Here is a 19,363-nt window from a genome sequence, read left to right on the forward strand (position 1 = left end):
TCAAAACTATGTGTCCAAAAGAGTTTAGAAGGAAGCAAAGTACAGTAGTGATATGAAAAAGTAAACTCTGCTAAACTATGTATGATGTGTCTTGATTAAAATACATATAGGGAACCCTGTTACATTTCCGACCACCACCTCTGAGCCCAGTCATGAAAACTTAGCCAGTTATATCCCACAGAGTGTTTTTACTTAGAGAACTTCAAATATTATGGAGATGAACTCAGGTTCCCTCTACAACTTGTATTCTCCATAGTCGTAGACAAAAGCAAAACAGCTAACTATATTTTCGAGTTCTAGTACAGGAAAAGTTTGAGGGTATCAATGATTAGCCTTAAGCCTATGAATAATCTTCCTTTTCAAAAATTATGTCTTGGCAAAGAAAGGGGAGTGCTGGGGCTGCGGTGGGAGGTAGAGCGGGGGCCCACGGTAGTGTGACTGGGTGGTGTCTGCATCGCCTCTGTCCGGAGAGGATGCAAGGTGACCATGGAGGAACCTGTTCCCACAAAGGTTCGACTGAGTAAAACAGCCTTCACGGTTATGACACGAGATGAGTTAACTCTAAGATGGAAACAATATGAAGTATATGTCCAAGCTTTAGAGGGCAAGTACACAGATCTTAATTCTAATGATGTAACTGAGTTAAGGGAGTCTGAAGAAAAACTAAAGCACAATGAGGAAAACATCCTTGTAATGCGACTAGCAACCAAAGAGCAAGAGATACAAGAGTGTACTCCTCAAATCCAACACCTCAAGCAAGTCCAACAGCCTAGCATTGCCTAACTGAGATCAACAGTGGTAGACCCCATGATCAGCTTGTTTTTCCTAAACATGAAAGGTGAACTGGAACAGACTAAAGACAAACTGGAACAAGCCCAAAATGAACTGAGTGCAAGTTTACGAGACACTCCCCAGTCAAGACTTCCCTGAGAGTCCCACTATGAGAGAGCTGTGGTGGGACAGCCAAGTACTCAGTTTCCACACCAAGACTCAGACATTTGGAGCTAAAAAAGGCCTCATTCTTATACTATCTAGCTTGTAATGGTTAAGATAAAACTTACCAGATGAACCTTGTCTTTCAGCTTTTTTCTCTTCCCTCTCCCCTTGCTTCAAAGGACTGAAGGTGCCAAACTATTCCAAAGAAGTGGCCACCTCCAAAAAATTCCCCTTCCAGAACATGTAGACCCTTGGGAAATTTTTCTGAAAAGAAAATAGAGGGATAAATGAAAGTCCTAAGTCTGTGGCACACTGTGTCTTCAGACAGTTTGGAGGAATGAGAAGCTAGAGACTTAAAATCATGAATTGAACATGCAAAATTCCAGTAAAATGTAAAATAGAGTATGTGCTTAACCTTGAGCATAGTGACTTAGAGACACTGTGTATCAGTTTTGCCAGTAAGACTGTGGACTTCGTGATTGTTGTTGAACTTCTGGGTCAAAACTCAAATGAGGTGAATTTTGCCTTTAAAGAGTTTTTTTGTTTTTTCTGTTTTTGTTTTTTGTTTTTGCTAAGAACCAATATAATTGTCAAAAGAGAATCAAATAGTAGATGTCAGTACAAGTAGTTCATATATTCAACCATTTAGTTTGGGGCTCTATATTACTTGACTGAGCCTTAAATCAATGTGGTTTTATCAATTGTTCTTTGAATGGTTGCTAATGCTGTAGGTAATCTTGCTGAGGACTGTACAAACATAAAGGCACGGTATCAGACTTCAGGTTGAAACTGTTTGAAGCATTATAAACATTTGTTTCACTACTAAAGTGTAGTAGGATACTGGCTGTGATGAGACTCACTGAGTTATTTTTTTCAGTAATGAAATTAAATCCCCATTGCCTTCAATAGGCACATGTTGAAAGAGCATTGTCATTGGTGTTAATGGGGGAATGTGTTTCCTTCATTGTATTTGGGCCTTTTCTATTGCACTTGTGTATGTGTATGTGTGTGTGTGTGGTGGGCAGCAAAGCAACGTTTATTGAGCGATAGCAGAGTGATAGTATGAAGTTCCCAAGGAGGGAGGGGACCCAAGAGGTTTGCCCTTACACTCTTGATATTAAATGTGCCTTGAAAAAAAAAAAATTGTCTTGGGGTGCCTGGGTGGCTCAGTCATTAAGCATCTGCCCTCGGCTCAGGTCATAATCCCAGGGTCCTGGGATCGAGCCCCACATCAGGCTCCCTGCTCAGTGGGAAGCCTGCTTCTCTCTCTTTCTCTCCCCCTCTGCCTGCCATTCCCCTTGTTTGTGCTCTCTCTGTCAAATAAATAAATAAAATCTTAAAAAAAAAATTGTCTTGACTATAACTTCAAATAAATTCTCTAACTTAAAAATATTTTAAGAACTTCTCCCCCTTTTCAAATTAAATGTGGTGATTACTACCAAGATTAGATCCTTCCTATTTTTGTGAATAGAATGGTTACACTATGGAAAACATGATGGTTCTAATTCTAAAATTTAACAAGAAGTCTTCAGTCAAGATTACCAAATGCATCATAGTTACCAAAATAGTATTCACTATTTTAGCTATATATAAGCTTTATATATTATATAGCTATACTTATATAGCTATATTTAGGATCAATTACTGTGCTATATTAATGACCACATTTCTGATTCACTAAGCATATGGCCTAGGAGGCTTCTTTGTTCTCACTTTTTAAATGAAGTACTTGGGTTAGGTGTTCTCTGAGGGCCATGTCAGCCCTAAAATTTTATGATTGTGTGTTCCATGAAATAAACTAGCCATCTTGTCTTTTATGTGATCCCACCTGCTAACTCAGATGTAACCTTTCCCTCATGCCCAACAGGAAAAAAAATGGAAATATTTTATACATAGATCAGCTTTTATAAATAAAGCAAAATGAAGACAGGAAGAAGGAATCAACTCAAATATCAGCAGAAGAGAAGGACATTTAAAAGACATTCTTACCTTGAAGAGATTTGAGTGATTTTCAGATAACTCATTTGAAGTCATTTGTTGTGGACACTCCTAGAATAGGGCCAGCTAATTTAAAAAGGTTTCAAGATGAAGTTTCATCTAGTTTGGCCTGGAACGTAAGACTTATTTTATAGAACTAGGTCTGACCCAGGCGGTGTTGTGGAATGTAATGATTCCAATGAAATGAGGCCATAAAATATTAGGAAACTATTCTTTAACACTTACATTGGTTATGCTGGCTCATCCATTTGGACATTCTAAGAGATAGTCACCATCAGCATCTGTAAATAGACAAAATCACGTTCTAACAATAAGGAGGATTGCTAACCTATGAATATGCCAGGCACTAGTCTGAAGTCCTGACAGTGGTTCAAAGCTGTGTACTATTATTCTTCCCATGAAAAGGAAGGGAACCAGTGAAGAAGTACATGTGATGAAGGGAAAGACAGCTCTGCCCTCCACCATTACTACAGGAAAGTCTTTCTTTAGAGACAGATTTTTACTTAGTTTATTCATTTATCTTCTTTCTTTCTCTTTCTTTTTCTTTCTTTCTTTCTTTCTTTCTTTCTTTCTTTCTTTCTCTTTCTTTCTTTCTTTCTTTTCTTCCCTTCCTTCCCTTCCTTCCTCTCTTCCTCTCTCTTCCATCATTTCTTTCTTTCTTTCTTTCTTTCTTTCTTTCTTTCTTTCTTTCTTTCTTTCTTTCTTTCTTTCTTTCTTCCTTCCTTCCTTCCTTCCTTCCTTCCTTCCTTCCTTCCTTCCTTTCTTTCTTTCTTTTTCTTTCTTTCTTTCAGCACTGACTGGTAGAACTGCCCTCTGATTCCCCACTGGTCACTTCCTAGAATCACTCCCCATTCTAGTACCTGATCCTCCCAGGAAAATCAAGCTGCACAAACCCAAAGCCTGGGGTTATTGCTACAAGTCACCTTTCGCTCAGCCCAGACGGTCTGTGGCATCCTCACGTGCATTTTGCATAATTACCCTTTGCAGTTTCCTAGCCAAAGATCTCATAAGAAATTAAAAGAAGAAACTCATTTTCTCCTTGGATTTCCGTGCTCCTGGGAAACTTCATCTTGAACCATTTTTTAATTAGACAGTCCTATTCCAGGAGTTCCCGAAATCCCACTTCTTGGTGTGGCTGACTTTATTGAGGACACACAGAGCTTAACACACAGATGTCTGCAAAGATCACTGCTGATTCAGTTGACCCATTTAAGCCCTGGTGATTTCTCTGCCACCAGGTCCCTTCCTAAGTGGACAGCCATCCATCCAAAGAGAAGGTTGGTGTGAAGGGCAAGTGTCCACCGGGGACAAGTCCAAGGCTATCAATTCACCATTTTTCTGCCACCTAAGATGAACCTGAAGTCTAGACCCAAAGAAAGGCCTTTTTCCTAATTCTTTAAATTATTTATAACATCCTTCCTCCCTACCACCCCCAACTTGTTATCCTTTATTTCTGGAACTGAATTAAATAATGGATGCTCTGTCATCGGCATTTCCATAAGGTTAAGATGAGTAACCTGTTTAAAAAGTATTTCATTAGGGAGAATGAAAAAGGTAGACTGAGAAATTCCAGTAAAAGTTTGTTATATAATTTTAAATGCTTTAAAATAACGTCACAATATCCTTCTTTAAAAAAGAACGGTCTTTTGTGGGAGATGTTATTAGTGGAGTCCTTGAAGCAAGTGGTGGAAAATGGTTTTTTCATTACTTCAAAAGCAATATTAAAGGACCATGAAATTCAAAGCCCCTGGTTTTATCATAGACATTTTTATGTCAGGACTTAAACATTTTCCTACTCCACATCTTCTAACAACTCTAGTTTTACAGGAAAGAATTGTTATAATTGGCCCGGATCATAGTATGATTATTAAATGATAGGCATCAATTAAGCTGATATTTAAATTGAAGATATCCATATCAGATAAGAGGAAAGTATGATTATAATTAAATGCATAAAATGTATAATCTGCTTTGGGAGTACACTTTAAACCATGTGATTATTTGTTGGAATATAAACTGTCACAAAAATTCTTCCGCCTATTTCCTCTTTGCTCACTGTCACTAAGCATAAATAAAATGTTTCATACATATTTTCCTTAATCTTAATATGATTATGGGGGTGCTTCATGTAGATTATCATGTTGAAGCTTTATCATTTAGGAATAAAAAGAAGCAGAGAGAGGGGAAGCGTTGAAAATGATAACCGGGATTGGCTTTTGTGAATGCAGGGTTGTCAACACACCTGCATTCCCCAGAGTTAACCTTTTGGTTCCCAGGATTTTGCCACGTGTTATTATGTGAGTTCACTACATTTATGGATATTTTTTAAAGGTATAAAAATACTGTTAAATAGCAACATGTGTAAGTTTAAAGTATTATTTGTTTACCTACGGGAGATCAGAAAAGCTCCAAAAATCAGATGCACAGATTTTGACACTTATGCTTCCTTAGACAAAGAAAAACACTCCCTAAGACCACAAAGGGATTATTTTATCACTTTGATACTTTTTTTTTCACTTGGAAGCTCTTGAAAACAGGAGTTCTTCATTTACGTTGTGTGTATTTTCATCTACATCTAAAATATGAGTAAATGCCAATTGTTATTTTTCTTTTCTTTTTTTTTTTAGAGAATGAGAGACAGAGAGCATGAGAGGGAGGAGGGTCAGAGGGAGAAGCAGACTCCCTGCTGAGCAGGGAGTCCGATGTGGGACTCCATCCCGGGATTCCAGGATCGTGACCTGAGCTGAAGGCAGTCGCTAAACCAACTGAGCCACCCAGGCGCCCGTTATTTTTCTCTTTTTGAATGTATTCCTTGCTGGCTGCCTCTTCAGGCATTGACAAGCAGCTGGGCAGTGTCCATTGGAGTTTCTCCACTCCAGTTACCGGGTGAGAAGCCCTTGGCCTGCATCTATCGAAGCAGTCCCGTCCTCCCTACGATAGTTACTACCCAGAGGTGATGATGTGATCTAACTTTATCCAATTAGAGCGAAACTCTGGGCTTTGTTTAACGATGAGGAGAAAAATCTGCCCACTGCCCTTCTAAACCCAGCACACGTGATCTGGAAAGAGAAGGATAGATGTTGAGTTTTAGCTGCAGCCACCTTATGGCCACAAGGGAAGACAGCCTGAGGGTGAGGCTGATCCATAAGGGTGAAGGGATAAGAAGAACTGCAAGAAATAGAGCTAGACCTCTAGCTGTACTGCATCCAAAGCCCCACCTCTTCACTGTCAGTGACATGGGCCAATCAACTCCCTTCATGACTTAAGCCAGACTGTAGTTATGTTCAGTTATTTGTAACCAAAAGCATCCTACCAGGTACAGAATTTAGTGCTAAGAGTGGTGCCTTACACATCATAGATCCTAAGATATTGCACTATCTGCATCTAGGTAAGCAATGAGGAAAAATTTTTTTCTATGACCAGAAGTTGGTAAATTTTATTTTATACATATATAATATATACATCGTGTTATATACACTATATATAATTATATATAACTGGTTAAATGATTCTGTAACTGGTTAAATGATTCCCTGTTGTACCTTACAATAGAGTTCAAGTGCTAGCCAAAATTGCAATATTCAGTGATTTAGTAGGAAAATGTTCAGCTTTCATTAAAATCCTTCAGGAGAGTGACAAGTTTGGACTAAAACTAGCCAATCTGAAAAAGAAATTTAAAGCATTATAGATTTCCTAAAAGAAGCACTCTCTGCAAGTGACTTTCTTTCCTAGACTGGTAAAAGTCTGATTAAGACTGACCAGATTAAAAAAAAGAAGAAGAAGAAGGAGAAGGAGAAAAGAGAAGAGAAGAGAAAAGAAAAGAAAAGAAAAAAGAAAATTCTCTGACCTAGGGTTAGGTCAGTTGGAGCAAAAGCAGGATGGAGGAGCCATCACAGGAGACAAAGCTGATATCTGAAGGAAATCTAATCCTTGATCCTCTCCCAGTGACTAGAATTTCCAAAGAAACCCCAAGCCAAGGGTTAGGCTCTTGTTCAACCCTAGGACAGTCTCCAGATAGGCCCCCAAGGTGATACAAGCCCAAAAAGAGAATTCTCCCCAATGTCCATCTTTGGCATAACCCTATCAGACAAAGGATAGGTAAGATAGTCCCGGAGAGTAGAACTAGGGTCTACAAGATTGGCCAACTAAACCATTCACTCCTCATGCAAGGCAAGAATCACTCAGTGTTCCTGTCCAGCAGGATATGGAATGTGCTATGAACCAATAACCACTCCATGTTGCCTCCTATTCTCCTTTTTACAAGTGAGATCTGTATGGTAGCTTATCATCTTCTCTCCATCATTTGTATGCTGGGAAGTGCAGGGAATGGGTAACTTAAGTTTGTTGACTTATCACTAATCAATAGGAGTTATATCAGAATTTGATTTTAAAAAAAGTACTTTGGGGTGCCTGGGTGGCTCAGTCGTTAAGCATCTGCCTTCAGCTCAGGTCATGCTCCCAGGGTCCTGGGATCGAGCCCTGCGTCAGGCTCCCTGCTCCAGCGGGAAGCCTGCTTCTCCCTCTCCGACTCCCCCTGCTTGTGTTCCCTCTTTCGCTGTGTTTTTCTCTGTTAAATAGATAAATAAAATCTTTAAAATAAAAAAAAGTACCTCATCTAGAAATCCTACACTTGAGGTGCTAGTAACTGGAAGAGACTTGATTGTCTCCCTTTAGACTAGTGGTTCTCAACTTTGGTTGCTATTCAGAACTACTAGGAACTTCTTATGGCCAGGTTGCACCTAGATTAATTAAATCAGAATCTCTAGGGGAGAGACCAGGCATCAAGTGGTCCAACATGTTGCTTAGTTGAGAACCACTACTTCCACTTAGGGGTGGAGATTTGGGGAACCTGGGTATGGGGAGGAAGATATATGAGGATTTTGGTTTAGCAAAAATGGCAATGGATCTTTTTGCTTGTTCCTGAGTCATTTCACTCCTTTCTTTTGTAGTAACAGATGTTCTTGATTGACCCCATCTTGGCTTTGGTCATTCATGGGAACATACAGACATTGATTCAGGAGAGGACATTTGACCTAATATATTCCAGTTAGAGTAAAGCCCTAAACTTTTGCTTTATGGTTGGGAAAGAGAAAATATGAAGGAAGAGTATTGATACTGATCGTCCCCAGACAACCCAACTTCCAGAAGTTACAAAACCCTGGAAAATTGTAGGAAAAGGGTGCTGGAGCCCAGAATATGCCATACCTGAAACCTACTCTACCTCTGAATGAAGCCAGTTAATTCCTTTCACTGATCAGGAGAGTTGGAATTAGGTTTTCTCTTGTGAGTAACTGGAAGCATCCTCACTGATAGGCTCTGTAGTGGATATAGGCGGTGCTCTGCTAAGATCCCTAGGATTCTTTTTCCATTGTCCCCCATTGCTTGTTCTCCATTTGCTTCCAATGGCCTGTACCCATGACACTCCTCAGAGGACCACTCTCAGGCTACTGGAGCTGCTTTGCTAGTTTGCTCAGAGGGCCAGAATTGTCTTGGATTTATATCCTCCCCAGGGCAGGCCTTAGCCAACCACGTCTCAGTACATCATAAGCATGAAGCCCAGCCTCCTTGCCTGGAGTTGGACAAGTCCTGAGGCATATTTTACACTTCATAGCCTGGCTCAGGATCTGCACCTTTGCTGGGCTTCTTCCATTCCTTATCCAACATGTCCAACTCACTTCCCAGTTTCTGCTAGGAGTACTTCCTTCACAGATGACTTAAACACAAATCCTCGCTTGGAGTCTTCTGGGGAATCCAAACTAAGCACATGCTAATCCTCCCCAGTGTTGAATTCTGTGAGAAGCACATAATGTGGGATTGATAAATGTGACTGGCTGGCTCAGCAGCCAATTGCTTTCTCTAAAAATATTTTCTCTTTATTTTACATGTTAAACAAAATAACAAAACATATTTAGCAATGAGACACATGGCAGAATCAAATTTTAGAGTGAAGTCCAGAGAGGTCATCAGGCTAATCTGTTATGTTACATATAAAAAAATTAAATTCTAGTGAGGATACATGACTTATTCCAAGCCTCTTTGCTGCTTAATGACAAGGCCAATGCTTAAAGTCAGTCTTTGGTGCCATTGGCAATTTGTTTATTGCCATGCCTAACTGTGGATTCCAAGCATCTTATTTAAATCACATTTCTCTGTTTAGAGACAAATTCTTTATTCTTGCTGCATACAGAAGAGTGTCACAATAGCTGAATTATTAGAGCTGGATACTGTCTATATGAATATGATAAGTATAAATTAATGATTCTTAAATATATGAACCATGGAGTTAGTTAATTCCTGGGCCACAGAATAGACTAGAACTGGAAAAAAATGTGATTCAGAAGATAGAGCTCATAGACTGTGTTCTGAATTTATTCTGGGCATATAGTAGGTACTCAGTAAATGTTTGTTGAATAAAGTATAGTGAGTTCCACAAGGACATAGGGAAGAGAGATTCTAGTGTCAATAGTAGAGAAGAGGTAGACATGCCTGAATTATTGAACAGAGAAAATGGGCTTTATGTGGAAGAGATGGAGTTTGTTACTCTCTCAGCCTTCTTGGATATAGAGCTCGGGAAAGAGGGAGCTTATAACTGATAAAGTTATTCTCTAACTAACAAAGGCAAGAACTGAGCCATAGGGCATGAAGGAATGTGCTGCTGTGTTACTGGCCTCTCCTGGGCTAGCATTTAAATGAGATGCCGAGTCTCATTCCCTGGAAGTCAGTAGACTGATGGCAAGAGGGATGAAAAAGAGATGGTCAAGGCACTGGTGAATTTTGGAGATAATAATTGGGACCATGGTCTACACTGCCCTTAGTCGTCACAATATGGAGACTATCTCTCCACTGTCATCTCGGAGGCCTTGGATGGTGTTTTGTTCATAAATTTACTGATTTTCCTTACACAGACCCAGAAGGGTTTTTATTTAAAATAAATGTAGATAATGCCTTAGATACCTCAGGAGCTTAGGATATAAATTTAGAGAGAGTACTTTATAGTAATCTCAAAGGCTTTGTTAATCAAGTATATATAGGCTTGGATATGGTTTCTATCCTGTCTCCTAGATTATCAGGAAAGATCCTCTAAAGCCTATCTTTTAATGGAGGATAAGCTGAGGAAAACTCTGTTCTGAAAAGACAGAGAGAAATATTTACACACATATACGGATTGTTAAAGATTGAATAGATGGGGTTTCAAATCAGATGCCAGAAATGTAAGCAATTTTTGTTGTTGTTGCTTTAATGCTCTAAAGCTCAGACACAAGAAGGCAGAATGCACCGTTGACATCATGCTAAAATTCTCCCTATAGTCATGCCCACATACGAAAACAAAAAGAAAAGAAAAGAAAAAAAAAAAGGTCAGGAGGAATTGGAAAAGGTTTGCCATGAAATTCAGCTTTGTTAAATCACCAATTTATTCAAGGTGCTCTTTTACCTGATTTAAAGTTTATCTGATGTAATCTTCAAAATTACCTACTTGATTGTATTTTATATATGAAGAAAGCAATTGTACAGTAAGGCAAAATAACTTCTACGAGGTAGTAACAATGGGTTTAAACCCATGTCAGTCAAGTCCAAAGTTATAGGAGAAATGAATAAACAAACAATGCTAGTGAATTGGACAATTCAATAATGAAAGATCTTTTTTAAAAACTTTTATAAAGTTAATCATTATTTGGAAGAAAATAAAAATCTAACTTTTGCATTTTGTTATATCTTTAAAGGCAAAAGTGGTGTCTGGGGGCAGAAGGGTTGATGGTTTGCTATAGAATTACCACCAAGTGTGTTAGTTAGGTGTTCCTAGGCCAATGGATGTACATAAGGATGCAAGACGGTTAGGAGCCTGGGCCAAGTCCTGGTGTACATGGAGTAGGTTCTGTAAATTTTAAAAATGTACGCTTGACAGTTGACTAAGGTAAAATTCTGTCTACAAACTCCATTTTTCATTAACTTATTGAAAACAAGAGTTCATCAACAAATATTTATTGAATGTTTATTCAAAACACAATTTGCATTAGGTTTTACAAGGTAGAGCCTAGGGAAGAACAACAGTGATGGGACTAAGACTGAAGGAAAGATCTGGCCATGTTTGAAGTGACAGAGAAGTCATTTTCACCTCTTTAACAACCATTTCTAGTTCTTTCTAATATTACACATACTCCAGCTTAGCTCATCATCTCCCTTCTGATTCTCCACCTCAAGTCATTTGGATTTACCCACTAAGCAGAGCCTGTTCACTGCCAGAGGCAAGGTATGAGAAAATCAAGATGCCAAAACTCATTGTTAACATTTATTTAGCACCGACTACGTGCCAGGAAATGACCTAAAGTTTTAAGATGCAGTCAGTAACTGATTAAATCCTAATAAACAACCCCATGAGTGGCTACTTTCATTATCCCTTATCTATCTATGAAGATATTGAGATACTATAATGTTATTATGTTCACACTCTCTGAAGTAATAGAGATATTCTCAATCAGATAAGAGGCAATGAAGATAGGTACAGTAAGGATATAGGTAAATTTTTAGATGAAATGGAGAGCAATTGAAAAGATGATCTTTATCTTCCCTACAAAATAAGAGGCAATATGGGAAGATGGTGGTATAAGGGAAAAAAACAGAACTAAGGTTATTATGGCTTGGCACTCTGATATTAGGTAGTTTATATAAAACTTTTACCTAGTGCTTACTATAGCCCTTCCAAGAAGGTAATGATACTCCCATTTTACAAAAAAAAAAAAAAAGGATCTAGAGATTTGAAAAGTTAAGTTGCTTACCAAAGGCCACACAGTCTGCACACTCAACACTGTTTGCCACCAAATCTTGGTTCTTTCCCCTGTAGCCTTTTTACTTATCAATTCTCAAGTTGGTGGGAATGAGCTTGGGAAATTAAGAACAGGACAGGTTTAGAACAGTCATGGTGGGAAATGAAACTCATAGCTAGGCAGAAATAAGTAAAAATTGTCGAACAAGTCTCAGAACCAGATCTGAGGACTTGAGGTCCCAACCTGTGATATTAAAATAGAGTCTATCTTGACGATTTTTTGATTCACCTATAGCAAAGCAGTATGCATGACAGGAAGTTTGGAACTGTTAGAGATATGGAAGTAAATGGACTGATCCAAATTGCACTTATAACACTAGTGTACACAAATACTTAAAATACAAAACAAAACAATTATATATGACACCTGCCATGGGAGAGGCACAGAGAATGCCATACTTCATTTACTCTAATTCCAAAAGTTCACATTTTAACATCTTAAACTTGGGATGTATCTTAAAATGAATGACATCTTTTTTCAGCAACGACCAGGTAGTTGTCATGACTTGGTTGTGATTGTCTGCACAATCTCGACCTTGCCCATGGCGGTTCAGATTGCCTTCACTTCAGCTGGGTTATGTTCACTGAAGATACTACAGATATTGATATATATTGACATACATACTGATATATGTATTGATTGATATATTGATGTATATAGATATAGATAGAAATAGTTATATAGATATCAACCATACAGCTAGAGGCATGGATATAGTGCTTGGAGGCATATGTTAGTGAAGCAAATATTTATGTTAATTAAGTAAATATGACCACAAGTTCATATTTTTTTTTTGTGAAGCAGCAACTCAAATGCTTTACATAAATTATACCTACAAGTAGATGCGGCTACTTATGTTTTGATACCTGAAAAAGGAATGCAGAGCACAAATCAAGCAATTCAACTAAAGGTAGGAGAAATTGCCAGATTCCTAGGAATAGATGTATTCTAGTAATCTCCTGCTACATAAAAAATCAGCCCCCAAACCAAATGGCTTAAAGCAATGCCGATCGTTTTATTGTCTCTCAGAGTCTCAGTGGGACAGGAATTCAGGAAAGGTTTGCTTGGGTGTTTCTGGCTCATGGTCTGTTGTGCAGTGGCAATCACAAGAAAACTAGAGCTGGGACGGCAGGGAACTGAAGCACCTGGAGGCGGGTCAGGCATCTGTCTCACTTCATGTAGTCCCAGAGCTTCTCCCTGTGGTTTCTCCTCATGGGTTGCTTTGGGCTTTGAAATGTTTTGACGGCCCTGAGGCAGTTGGACGGTTTATGTGGAAGCTGAAGGCACTCAGAGAGAGTAGTCCAGTGAGGAAGATGGAAGCTGAATCACCTTCACAACCTCGCTTCAGAAGTTGTGTGGCATCACTTCTGAGGCATTTTGTTGGCTACAAGCAAGTCAGAAGACTGCTCAGATTCAGTGGGAGGGAAGTTAACTTCACCTTTTGATTGGGGAGCAAAATCCTAGAAGAGCACATGGGCTGGGAGCTATTTAAAAAATACAATCTGCACAAGATGAAAGAAATGTCAAAGCAATAAGAGGCTGGCATTACTGATTCATTCATTGTGTAGGACTTAGCATTAAAGCATTGGGCTTCCACTGAACTTCCTGCTGACTTTAAACAGAAGGCATCTAACTTCCTGCAACATGTGATTCAGTCAGGGGGTAAAGATGAGACTACAATGTTATGCTAATTAAACCATGGTGTTCTTGAAATAAGTTGTCAGTACTAAAGATACCTTTAAAGAGGTCAAGATCATGATCACCAGTCACATGTCTTCTATGTGTCAATGACCCTAGAAGAGCTCATTCCAGTAGGTTAAAATAAGAATTCTAAGTGACAAGAGAGCACCATGCCATACTTAATTGGCAACATTTTATTTAGTGCTGCATAAAATAATAGTGTCTTACAATTTATGGCATTTTTTGCTTTGATGAAGGACAGTAGTGCCACGAAAGCATGAAATCAGCATAAATTTCCTCTTCTTGATATAGTCAGAAGGCTCAGAGAAATACTACAGGGCATTTTTAGGCTTTGGGAGGTAGAAATAATACCTAAAGATAAAGCAGGAAGTCAAGGAGTATGTTTGAAAAACACTTTACTACTAAACCCCATTCCATGTACCCAGGCTTTGCTCCATTGATCCATATGTAATTCCTCCTCTAATCATTGCCATTTCCCTTGTGAGTTCCCCAGGTTCCTGCCAATCTTTCATGACTCCTGTCAGGTCCTGCCAACTCCATGTTGAGATTCTTTGTTGGTTGCAAATGGAGGGCAGGAGGGGTGGGCTGGCAGGGCAGAGTTTGGTTTTTCTGTTTTACCTATTGGGGTTTCTTATAAGGTTTCTATTGATGAATGGGGTTCACAGCTTAAAAACAAAAGCAAAAATGTAAGTCACTCTAATATACCATACACTTTCATGCTCAGTCATGGAGCATACAATTAATTAGTCATCATCCATTCAATTAATGCCTGCTTAAGACCATCTTCCAGGTTTTAAGTACTGTGCGAGGCATCTATTTATGGTACACCTTGCTTCATGGAACTTCGAATTGAGTTGGAATGGACTTATGTTTTATTTTGGGGGCAAATATCTAGGAGTGGAATTGCTGGACCGTCTGGTAATTGTATGTTTAACTTTTGTTAAAGTAGCTGTACCAATTTTTGTTCCCACTAGCACTGATGAGAGTTCTAGATGTTTCACATCCTCAGCAATACTTGGTATGATAAGTCTTTTTAAGTCTAGCCATTCTATATCATGGTGGTTTTCATTTGTACTCTCTTGATAACAAATGATATTGAGCATCTTTTCATGTGCTTATTGGCCATTCTTGCATCTCCTACTATAAAATGTGTGCTCAGATCTTTTGTTGTTTTAGCTAGAGGTTTTTTCTTATTATTATTGAGCTGTAAGAGTTTGTTGTTGTTGTTTTTTTAATAACTACTGTTGATGAGTCCTTTGTCAGATATATGTATGGGGGGTTTTTTCTCCCATGGTTTGCTTTTTCATTTTCTTAATGGTGCCTTTCAAAGAGCAAAGTTTTAAATTTTGATTAAGTCTTACTTATCAAAGCTTTCTTTTATGGTTCATGCTTTTGTGTCACATCTAAAAAAATAGTTCCTTGTATCAAGGGTGCAAAGACTTTGTCTCACATTTTCTTCTAAAGCTTTAAAGTTTTAGCTTTCATGTATAGATATGATCTCTTTCTAGTTAATTTTTTAATATAATGTGAGATAACAGTTGAGTTTATTTTTACATCTTCCTTTACTTTTCAGTTGTCACTGTTTCCTCCTATTACTGATCCCCTAATTTTTATACCCTCTAACCCCTTCTAACTTGTCTCTAGTATTCTGGAAAGCTATCTATCAAGATCATTAGGAGACATTGTGAGCCAGAACCTAAGAGACGACTGTTTTAAAATGGAAGGGTGAAGGCATTTATTTTGGCAACACAGCAGCCTGATTTTGCTGCCTTTAGGAGTCTCATATATTTCAGGCAGCCACATAATAGGATCTCTGGAGAAGTGACATGCTAGTTCCTATACTATATTATTTCATTTGAGTTCATTTTATGGTGTATAGTTTGTTAAACCCTAGGCCATCCATTTTAGTATTAGTAATTCTACACACTATGCCTAGCATAATGCCTGTCTAATAAAAAGTATTTGGTAAGTTAAATATGTTCTGGTGATTGGCAGCAAATAGAAATGACGGTGTTTCAGACTTACTATTTTCTAGAGCAGTACCTTGCTTTTTTACTGCTGTGTAGTTTTAATCATGTACTCTCCAATTTATGCATATTTGTTTATTTACATAGTATATGCATACATCATTGCAGTACTATTTTTATTTATACCATTAAAAATAGAAATTGAAAAGAATGAAATAAAATAAATTTAAATAAAATGTAGTCTTTTCATTTTGCACTGGAATCATATTATGATTTTGTTCTTGGAGACATGGTAGAGGATTCCTAAGTTTTAAATTGGATTCTGAAATTAAACGCTAAGCGTGTGAATGTTATAATAATGAAATTTCACACATTGGGTTGCTGAATAATCAATAGAGGGACCGTGGTTACTAATAATTAGACTATTATACTTAGAACCCATGTCAATTAATAAAATTTTTAAGAAGATACAATTAGCGACAGTAAAACTGTCCTTTAAAAGTGTAAAATACCAGATAATCAGTTTTAAAACCTTTATCTGTTGCTTTAAAAATAAGCATTTCTGAACTGCTTTAGTCTAAAGCACCACAGAGTCATGAAGAGGGTTGCTGTGCATTTCCTATGATAACATTTGAATACCCCCCATACATCTGTACAATTCTTGTATTTCTAATCATTCATATTCAGCATGTGCCTTCTAAATATGCCAGTGAAAAAGAAAACGATTACTTTTCCTCAAATGTTCAGCAGGCACTCTAAATTAGCCAGCTGGTCTCTTGTCATGGCTGAAAACATATAGTCTTTTTATAAAAAGTGACAGTAAATACGTCCATGGCACCAGACACTTTATACGCAAGTGTAAATTCCGTTGGTGCAATGACTTATGATTGGAGAAGAGCAAAAAGTGTGTAAAGAAAGAGAATTGGTATGAATAGTGCTCCACAGGCCTTGCAGTGGCTCACAGAGAATAATTCATTTTAAGGAAATGAAATCACCTTGTTTTATGGCAAGGCAGTAATCTCAAGGTCCACATGTTAAGGTTTTTTTATTATTATTAAAGATTCAGAAGTCATTTAAAAACATGACCTGTTAGAACAATTCAATATACCAAGTCTATTTGCAAAAATTGTGTTGTAAATCACGATTCATTATGTGATTGTGATCAGCATACACTGTTAGAAATCCATCTCTCTTGATATCATCCTTTCTATGTGGTTCCTTTTATGCAATGGAATAGTCCCCACCTCCACTTTTATTCTCTTTTTTTCTTTGCCCTATTTTGTTCCTCTGTTTTATTTTTGGCTCTATTTTAAACTACCTTATACTTTCTTATTTTGGCCTATCTCTTGTGATTTAACTCCTGTCACCGTACTTTATGATATATGATAGGTGCAAAATACCATAATGAAACCATCTTTATTTTCCCTGAGACTCTGGCCTTAGAGTCTCTCACAGACCATGAAATAAAAAGCAAATGAATGCCTGAATGATGGAATTGGAGGGTGCTTTAGAGATCTTCTATCTTAGTCTCCTTGTTTAAAGATGAGAAATTGATACCCAGATAGGCCAAGTGACCTGCTCAGATAACAGAGTGACAGCCTAGATGTGCCTTATCCCCAGTTTAGTACTCCCTCCCTCTGTCGAAGCTTCCTTTGTGATTAAAACCAACTGAATTGTATAATCAGCAGTCATCATTTTGATGGTTCAACTATTTGTGACAGTTGTCTTTTTCCTTGATAATTCATTGAACCATTTTTCTATGATATTGATTGAGCACCTACTATGCACAAGGCCTGTTGAGGATACAGAAGTAAACAAAGAAAACAGAACCCTTCCTTTGTAGGGTCAGCATTCTAGTGGAGTGAGACAGATGATATACACCATAAATGAGCAAAACATATAGCCTGCAAAATAATGATGAGCGTTATGAAGAAAAATTAGACAGGGAAAGGAACTTGGGATTAAGCTTATATTTTTGTGTTGAAGGGGAAAGGGTAGGTAAAATCTTAAGCAGTGTAACTAGAAAAGGTATCAACAGAAAAGTCTGAAACTAATGAAGTACTATATGTTGGCTAATTGAATTTAAATTTAAAAAAAAAAGAAAAGAAAAGATGAGATTAAAGACCTAAGGCAGAAGAGAGCCATGCGATCCACTTCTTGCATGACTGTGGAAAATCTTGACTTTGTCCATAGGGAAGAAAGCCAGGATTTTCTATACAGCTCTCCTTCATCTTCTGTAAGTAGTCAACTCAACCAGATGAACATCCTGAAGTCAGAATTCTTTCTTTTACCCAGAACATTTGCAGCCATCAGAAGGGTTTCTTTTACATTGTACACCTAGATGTAAGTGATTTTAGCAACTCTAGCTCTGCCCAGGAAGAATGTAAATGGACTAGGCTGGCACTTGAGAGCTGGGCAGGAAAAACTGGATTTGTGTTGGTTGGGCCAGGGCCTGCTTTTCTAGTTATTCTCTGCCTGTCAATTAGGCTTAATCCACAGAGCTCAGATGAAGCCCAGCTTGAGAACGGCACCGCTTGGAAACACTTTTTCCTGAGACCTAGAAAGCAAAAGGAGGAAAGTCATTTCTTTGCTTGAAAAAAAAAGCAATTTTCTGACAATGACCAGACCCTTAAACATCTTTTGAAATAAAATAATTCTCAGTGAGCTCAGGAAGTTTAACCACTAGTTAACTTTTATTGTAGATAGAGGAGAGCTAGCTTTGTGATTGTTAATTTTCTCATGTTTTGGATGATGTTAAAAGAAGAAAAGATTCTTTGATTTAAAAAATTTCTGTGTATCTACCACAGAAAGAATAAATATGAGACTTTATAATCAAAAACACTTTATGTATGGATGCATAAACTACATCTCTACATACAATTATAAATTCCCCTTAGATGCTTTTAGATTTTCTATATACATCTTAGTTACAAAAATTTTGTTATTTCAGAGGAAAAGATACCTTTATTAAATTCCCAATGCCACAGCACCTGGGTGGCTCAGTCAGTTAAGCAGCTGCCTTCAGGTGGGGTCATGATCCCAGGGTCCTGGGATCGAGCTCCACGTCAGGCTCCCCGCTCGGGGCGTCTGCTTCTCCTTCTCCCTCTGCCTGCTGCTCTGCCTACTTGTGCTCTCTATCTCTCTGTCAAATAAATAAATAAAGTCTTAAAAAAAAAAATTCCCAATGCCATCTTCATTCATTCATTCATTCATTCAGTATATATCGTATGCCTGGCACTGTACTAGGTACAGTCTATATGATCCGTAATGGAAAGACCTTTTCTATAGTTCCTTATTTCTTAAGGATCAAAATCAGCTGTAATTAGATCTTTATTGGACAAATGCCTTTCCAAATTTGTGTATTGACACATTATAAAATATAATGAAATAAAAACGGTGTACAGTACTATCAACTTCTGGGGGGGGATGGTCAAGGTTAAACTAACTTATGTGTTAAGTTAAAATGTAGAGAATTACTATACAATATAAGTGTACCTTATTTAAGAGATAGGCTACCAAGTAAGTCAATTAGGAGGATAGCAATATTACCAACTAGAAAAAAAAATTTCAAAACTTTCAATTTTCTAAATAGATTCTTCCTAATAATATTACAGTACCAGTAGAGATGTCCAATCTGTTTTTAGCCAGGGCATGGATATTTAGGATCTTAAAAAAAATTTAATAACAGGAGGACTTCTACTTATGGAAAGATGGAGAAGACATACTTTTCCATTTTCATTCTGCTAAATACAGCAAGAACTCCAGACACATATATAAGACAAACATAAGAAGACTCTGAAAGTTGGAGAAGAACACAGATTAGCTATGGATTTGGGGACCCAAGGAACAACACAGCAGTGAGTTTGCTGAATTTTTCCCCCTCATATGCCCAAGATTTATTGTTGAAGAAGTCAGTAATCTAGAAACATCAACAGGTGC

The 19,363-nt window shown here is 37.8% G+C and overlaps 1 protein-coding gene across 1 annotated transcript; it reads left to right on the top strand.

The window, feature by feature from the left end:
* The first annotated feature begins 392 nt into the window (after positions 1 to 392).
* LOC118001510 (pre-mRNA-splicing regulator WTAP-like) lies at positions 393 to 1,186 on the top strand. Its single transcript, XM_034991647.1, has one exon. The coding sequence runs from the start codon at positions 487 to 489 to the stop codon at positions 781 to 783; it is 297 nt and encodes a 98-aa protein (XP_034847538.1). The 5' UTR covers positions 393 to 486; the 3' UTR covers positions 784 to 1,186.
* Positions 1,187 to 19,363: the final 18,177 nt, after the last annotated feature.

This window comes from Mirounga leonina, unplaced genomic scaffold (assembly GCF_011800145.1).
Source record: "Mirounga leonina isolate KUSES-001 unplaced genomic scaffold, KU_Mleo_1.0 Mir_53, whole genome shotgun sequence".
Taxonomy (NCBI): Eukaryota; Metazoa; Chordata; class Mammalia; order Carnivora; family Phocidae; genus Mirounga; species Mirounga leonina.

Bases quoted from the DNA above. Each gene is read 5' to 3' on its own strand.
- LOC118001510 (XM_034991647.1), top strand. From the start codon at position 487: ATGGAGGAACCTGTTCCCACAAAGGTTCGACTGAGTAAAACAGCCTTC.